Below are 7,494 nucleotides of genomic sequence, written 5' to 3'. Positions count from 1 at the left end.
TTGGCTCTCTAAGTCTCCTGGGCCTAGAGAAATGAGCTCTGTGTATTTCTGCTTACTTCTGCAGTGGCTTAGTGCAGCTCCTAGGATGGATCTGCAGAGAGTCTGTGTGCTTATGGCTGCCCAGGACAGGGGTCCCAGCACAACGTTGTGTTTATTTCCCAAACACAAATCTCCCACGCTCAGATGGCTCGACCAGCAGGACTGAGTGGGGCCCAATCAGAAATAAAGTCCTTTTTTCTATTATTTTTTTAAATTCTGACACTTTAAGGATTTTCACTGTGCCTCTTCCCTACAAGGCAGCCCTCCGTAAGAGTCTTGGTTGTTTTAGGGATTGGTAATTATGGAAATCTTCCTAACTGCATACAAAGAAGGTAAGCGTTATCATCCATATCAGTCCTCCAGCTTGACCCCTGCGTCATTGAAGCTGCTCATGGAAGTCTGTTCATTAATATCTGTGGATGCATCGTGTGAGGAAAGGAGCTCAGCTTCCCACAAAACCGTTTTTTCTTTGCGATAGCTTTTTTAGCCGAGGAAGAGAAGAGCCAAATGACACAGCACAACAGTGCTGCTCTTAGCAAGGCTGTGAGCAGTCTGACACGTCTTGGGGAGAGAGACGTAGTGTGCAGGAATCAAATGTGGGTGGTTTATTGTGCAGAGCAGGGTTGTAAATGTAGTGCTACAACTATTACAGCCTTACAAGTATCGCAGCCTTTAACTATTACATCGCTCAGAAATAGAGCGCTGTGGGGGAATGAGACGGGGGAACGAGACAAGGGCATGCGCTGAAGGTAGGATCATGGTTTGCAGCCTTGGAGAGATCTTGTTCTGGTGTAAATCCTCACTCATCCTGGTCCTTTCCGCTCCTACCGTAGGCATGAGCACTGTCCCAGAAGTGATTGTAGCCAGGCATTGTGGCCTCCGAGTCCTTGGGATCTCCCTCATCACCAACAAAGTGGTGATGAGCTACAACAGTCAAGAGAAAGCCAACCACGAGGAAGTGCTGCGCGTCTCGGTGGTCCGGGCTGAAGCCCTGCAGAAATTGGTCACTCATCTCCTTGGCAAGCTGGGGGAAAGCACAAACTCTCCGTGACCTCCAGCCGTTTATCATTCATATCGTAAGGCGTGAACACTAGCAAGTGCTGGGGGAGAGCTGTCGGTGAGACTGTCCCCTTCAGCTGTCCTGATTTTGAATAGACCTTTTGATCTTTGTCCCTGTGCTTTAGCTGGTTTGCTTTGAATTTTGCCAGTGATCCCCTTGTTAGTAGCCAGTGACCAAAACAGCTTTCTGGCACTTAAACAGGGTCTGACCTCTGGCAGATTCCCAAACCCATATGTCAGCAATGAGCCCCTCGGTAACGCCGAGCTCCCGCTCCCCCTCATTCTGCTGGAGAGCGTTTGGTGTTTCTCGCCCATGGCGCTGCCTCTCTCAGTGCCGTACCCTCCTGCCCTGAGTCTTCGTTCCCCCGTTGCACTGCGCCGTGAGCCAGGTTGAGAGCTGGTCGCAGGGCTTGGTGCCTGCCGGACGTGCTTTGGTAGGACCTGATCTGAAGCCGATGGAAGCCCACAAAAAGACTATGTTTTGGATGAGGACCTGGATACGTAAAATGGGCTAGGCTAACGATGAGATCTGTCTGGAACAAACAATGCTGCAGAGCAGGCAGATTGCAATTCATTTTACAGCTTTGAAAACCACTGCGTCCCCATGCACGGGGTTGTGTTCCCTCACCACCCCTGAAGGTCTCACCAGAAAGCCCTCTCTCTGCTCACTTCTTGCCTCTTCAGGACCAGCTGCAGAGCTCAGTAGCTGTTTGCTACAAAGCAGCATGCCCCCAACACCCCCTCACACCTCTCTGCTCTGTTTCCAGCCTTGAATCACTATTGCCCTGTTTTACAGGGGGCGAAAGTCCAGCTCAGGTACCAGGCATGACTTGTCCACGCACGGTGTAAAAGTGGCCAAGCTGGAAACAGGATCTAGGTCCAGCTCTGCCTGGTTGTGTTCCTTCTGTTTCTGGATGTTTCGGAGATCAGCAGCTTGAGCCACTTGCACTGGAGACGGGTTACCTTCTGGTGTCCCAAGACAGAGAGATCAGTTTGACCCAGTGTTTCACCCCCGCTTTGCTCTGCTGCAGTCCCTGCAGCAGATGTTGGAGCACCAATGGTTTGTGGAGTTTAGCGATGTGAAATTACAGTGGAAATTATTTGGAACAGGTCTGATACTTTTCTGACTTTCCTGGTCCTCTTACATGAAGAAATGGAGCCTAGCAGTGAGTAAAGGACAAACAGGAGAGGCCACCGTGCTCTCTTTTACCAGCGTGCCGATGGCCTATCAAGGAAGGGTGACTACTTACCAGGACGGTGCATTATTCATTGTTCCCCAAAGGTCAAGCTGAGCCGTGGATGCAGCTGGATGTGAAACACTGACTGTAATTATTAGGTAGCCTTTTTCCCTTCATTTATCTTGGAGTTCTCTATAAAGCCCATCGCTGTCACAGCTAAATGTTTTCAGTTGGCACAGTGGTCTGAACTGAAGACACCCAACTGGTCACGGAGAGCTCCCAATCTGCCTTCCTAAATTTAGCTGGTCAATTGTTTACCACTGATGCTCACTCTCCGTTGCAGCCTTCAGCCTTCCATGACATTTCTTCAGCTCTGGGCGCAAAAGGACATCGTGGGCCTGGTGATTTTTTTTTTTTCTGGATGGGTATTTGCTTGAAGCCCTTCATGCTGCAATTACTGGTGTCAACTGCTGTATTACTAATGGTGCAGATGTTGCCACCAGGAGGAACAGAGTTGTGCTGCGTATGCCCTCCGTGAAAAGGTAGCGCTTCAGGCGTAGGAGAGATCTTGGGGCGGCCACCCCATCCCCTTTACTTACCTGTGGTCAGTCCTGACAAACATCTGCCCAGCCTGGTCTTGAGGACTTCTGGAGGGGAAGGGTTCGTTGCCTGCGCTCTACTGGACGAGTCACTTGTTCAGCGGCTCCTGGCACTTGGAGGAGCCCTCTGAGACAGCAGCTCTTTCCATTTGGTGGGTCTGACTGTCAAGACAGTCTTGGAGACCAGCTTTGGTGGTAACATGCAAAGGGAGAGACTCCAGCTCCTTCTCCCACAAGGCTGTTGCCTTTTCAGGTCTAGCGGGGGTGAATTGCTTGTCAACGGTGTCGGCAAAAGCAGTGAAATATGAAAAGTGGCAGATGCGCAGAGCAAGAAGGAACCACTTTCACCTGCTCCCTCTTCAGACTTTGTCCTGTAACAAGCTCATATTGGTACAAGAGAGAGCAGATAATTTCCCCTGCCTAGAAAATGGTGCTTCACATTGATCTAATTAATACTTGGTAAATACAAAGTCTCTCAAGTGCGAGTGGAAGACAGCTGTGCAGCTAGCTGTAGCTAGAGAGCAGCTGGAGTAGCTAAGGCTGGGATTTCAGCAGGCTCCGTTAATTAATCAGAGTCAGGCTGGACTGCAGTGTGAAGGGAAGCATCCAAAAAATCTGCTGTTGTGATGGTACTTCTCAAGCCAGGCTTGAGATGATGAGGAGCTTGGCAGCAGCGCCTGCTTTCAGTAGGCTGGGCGTGCTCCTCTCTCCAGCCACACCGGAGGCAGAGCGTGAGACCCAGACCATGCACTTGGATCTGAATACAACTCAAAATTTAACCTGAAAATCACCATGCAACTAAATCTTTGGCAAATGATGCCTGTTTTTAAAGAAATACCTTCTAAATAGCATTTGAGGCCTCTAACAGTTTGGGCTCTTCTTTCCGCTGTCTGGGGTTGAGTTGGAGGGCTCAAACTCGGCATGAACATCCCGATTTTTGTCCCTGCAAATGACGAGAGGGGAAAATGCCTTGGGCACTTTGGAAGGGCTCTTGCTCATGCTTTGGGAGAGAGGGGGAATACAATTAATGGGTGGATTCATCTGATTTTGGAGATACTTCTAATCCACTATTATTTTTTTTTTTTTTTTGCTGCTGCTGCTGAGTTGCAAAAGGCTGAAATACAATGGTGCAAGCGGGTGAAGATGTGTGGGGAGGACATAAAACCTGCTGTGATCCTGAAAACGGTGTTTTTGTTTGCTGCACCAGTACCACTGGTTAGAAAGGAAGGAGTCGCTTAGCTGTACCCCCTGCATCGATCCCTGGGCTGGAGGACGGCCCTGGGGGACCAGAGCACCGGGGCTCAAAGCTCAGGATAATCAGGACCAACATTTAACCAGCACTTTGCACAGGCATTTCTTAACCGATCCCGCTGGGCTGAGGACCTCTCGGATGGAAAAAATACCAAGAACCAAAGGGCCTCGACTAACTTTGGAGCAGCTGAAAGCTACGATGGGCTGCAGCGGTATCAGTACAGCAAGTTGTCTGCACCAGAAGCAGGACACGGTTTCCTTGATGCTGCTCACCGGACATCGTGTGAGACGTGGCACTTTGGCATGCTGAATCCTGTGCCTTTTATTTCGTGCTCTTAGTGCTTTCTGGCAATGTCCACGGCTGAAATGAGTAGATCGTAACACAACCTCAGCTTCCTTTCGCTCCCGTACTCTATGCTGCTTACCTACTTCTGAAATTTAGGCTATTATGGTCATAAGGATAAGCTGGAAGATGCATGAAAAGCTAAAAAAAAAACACCCAAAACCCTAGCAAGTAGAAAAAGAGAACCCTAAACTGCGTGATGAATCCTGGCTTTTTTCAGCGCTGTGGTTAGCAACGAGCTCAGGTGCTGCCTGGGCAGTGAATGCTACCCAGCGCAGGCGGTCCCACGCTGCAGTGCCCGTGGCAGGGGGACCCACGGAAGACCTGTGTTAGCGCGGGGCAGAGCTGGCAGAGCTCCTCCTCTTACAGCCATGGTTCCGTGAGCCCGTCTGGCCCATTCTTTGTGCCAGCCCGTTCCTTTTCCTTGCTCATCGGTCCAGAGAAAACTTTTGGGGTCATGGCGTCCTGCTGCTTCCAGTCCCCTGGAGAAGATGGAGCTGTTATATTGATGCCCTCATGTGTGATCATGTAAAAGCGTGATGTCAAGAGGAGAAATCTCTGATACAACCCTTGGCTGGACCATATCGTGAGTTTTTAAGTAGAGATCTCTGCTGTTATCTGAGAAACAACCCTGCAACCTCCCCCAAAAAATCTGATTGTGTGATCCATCCCGTTTCCTTTGCAAGGCTTGGTTTCCCAGACTCTTTCTTTTACATGAGATTCACTGTTTGCACTCTTTTCTACATAAAAGTAAACCAAAAAGCTTTTAAAAAAAAGTGCTATCTGTCTCAGCTCAGCAGCTGAACATACGCTTTGCCTTCAAGTTATCAAAATTCCCTTAGATGTTTCTCTTTACTGAAAACCTGCCGTTGCATTAAGGGGTTTCTGCTATGCTGGGGTTATTTTTTTCCCAAAAGCTTTAGGTCTTCACTGCAAGGATTTCATATGCTAGAAAGAATTAAACTCTTCCCTGCCAGGCTGAATATGCGGAGCAGGAGGGAGTGATGTGGTACAGGTCGTGGCAGTTGGCTGATTTCAGGTCGTTGCTGAATTAAAGCCTGACTCTGTAAGCAGTGTGATGGTCTGTTATTTCCAAAATCTCACAGCATTAGTCAGAGAGGAGTTGGTTTAAGAGCCAAAACATCGGTGAAGGCTGGAGAGGACCATCCAGCCTTTTCTCCTGCAGAGGGGACATCCTCTCCGGCCGTGCCCGGAGCCTGGATGCCCATGCTGGGAGGTGGCTTTAAACAGGAGAACAACCACCGCTTGCTTTCCTCGCCCGAAGCTTCGCAGCCTGCTCTGTGAAGACTCTTTTTCTGAAAAACTCTTTTTCTCAATCTTAGCAAACCCCTTCCTGGAGTAATGAGCCCTTCTTGCCCCGCCGGGTACTTTGCAGAGGCCGCTCGAGGAAGCGTTTCCCCAGGGATGGCGGGGAGCGGGTTCGGGGCACTGCCGGAGCCCAAATTTTGCTCCCAGGTACCAACTTGGAGCCACCTTGGGTCTTCTTCAGCAGGGAGGTGGGAGCAGTCCTGGAGCAGCGCGACAGTGCTGGGCTGTTGCCCCAGAGCCATCCCCACTGTGGGCCAGGGCTCTGCTGCCCACGGAGCGGGTGATGGACCCGTGCTGGGGACTGATGTTCCCCTGTGCCTCTTCCCCCCCCCGCCCCCCCCAGCCCGGGCACACCTGCAGGCACATCCCTAAACCCAGACCTGCGGAGGCAGCGAGTGTCCGCTCTCGGCCCCCAGGAAAACTTTGCTCTGGAGGGAGGGGGACAGTAAAACAACGGACTCTGCTGGGGAAAATTGTGCTCAAATAATGGGAAAAGGAAGCTTTTTGGGGACTCATCTCCATGCCAGACCCTAGGAACTGTGAACTGAATACCCAGGACACCCTTCAGTGTCTCCGTGTGTGCTTGAAGGCTGCGTTGTGCAGCAGGGAGGAGGAGAAGGCCATCCCGCTGCTCCGTGTCCCAGCGTGGCTCTCCTCATGGGATGCTGGCGCAGCATCTCCCTTCCCACGCCCGGAGCCCGGCGTCCTGCCCTGCCCCAAGGTTAAAGCCAGGCTCCTCCGGTCCCCAAGCCTGCTCCCCCTGTGACTCGCACCCCCTTTTGTCCCAGCCAAGGGACAAAAACAAGAGGCACCAGCACCCGGCAGGATGGGCAGTCCCCCTGATAACTCCCCGCAGCTGCCTGCCGCCGATTACGTCCCTGCTCTGCGCACGTCTGAACTTTCCTGCCTTCTTCTCATCTTTAATTAAGCACTTCTATCAGCCGAGCCTTCTCGCTGGATCTGTATTATATATTTTTTTTTTCCCTGTAGCCGTGGCAACGCTCCCCCTGGGCAGGCTGCTCTGGAGCCGGTGACAAACCCCACGTGTGGCTGTTTGTTTGGGCCTCGAACTTTCCCTGCCGTTTGGGAAGACTTGGGAAAAGAAAACCCGCCGCCGAGCCGGTGGGCAGCAAGGGGAGCCAGGGTGTGAAGTGTTGCTGTTTGGGGTGAGCATCGCTCCCGTCCCTCCAAGGAGACCCCCCCCTCCAGCAGGGATGGCAAAGCCTTGATCCGAGGGTTCCTTGGTTTTTCCTCCGAAAGACGGGCGCGGTGTCCGGGTTTTGTGTCCTCGCCTCAGCCACGGGTCACGGGCGACGGCCCCGCTGCGGCCGTCACGTGGTCCCTCGGTGGCAGTGGCACCGGGGCTGCCTCAGTCCTGCTCCTCCCGCCCGGACCAGCAAATCGTGAGCCGTGAAGCTGCCGTCAGGAGCCCAGGGGGGCAGCGACAAGGCGCACAGATGCGGTGACACAGGGCGGGGATGTGGTGACAGGGGTAGGGCTGGGTGACGTGGATGTGGGATGGGTGACATGGGGAGGGCTGGGCGGCATAGGAAGGGACGCAGGGACTTGGGGAAGGGACGGAGTGACAGGCAGGAGGAGCTGGCAGGCCAGGGCAGGGTGACAAGGCAGGGCTAGGTGTCAGGACAGGGGTAGGTGACATTAGGCAGGGCAAGTGACATGGGGCAGGGCTAGGGGA

General features: G+C 52.4%; 1 protein-coding gene across 1 annotated transcript in view; it reads left to right on the top strand.

The window, feature by feature from the left end:
• Positions 1 to 1,090, top strand: part of PNP (purine nucleoside phosphorylase) — a 10,426-nt gene extending 9,336 nt beyond the window's left edge. The window contains exon 6 of the mRNA XM_009330381.1: positions 873 to 1,090. Coding sequence (XP_009328656.1) covers positions 873 to 1,090 — 218 coding nt within the window. The remainder of the gene's footprint in view (positions 1 to 872) is intronic.
• The last annotated feature ends 6,404 nt before the right edge of the window (positions 1,091 to 7,494 follow it).

This window comes from Pygoscelis adeliae, unplaced genomic scaffold (genome assembly GCF_000699105.1).
Source record: "Pygoscelis adeliae isolate BGI_AS28 unplaced genomic scaffold, ASM69910v1 Scaffold458, whole genome shotgun sequence".
NCBI lineage: Eukaryota > Metazoa > Chordata > Aves > Sphenisciformes > Spheniscidae > Pygoscelis > Pygoscelis adeliae.
The sequence above is the reverse complement of the archived record's forward strand: the minus strand, read 5'-3'. Positions and strand labels throughout refer to the sequence as shown.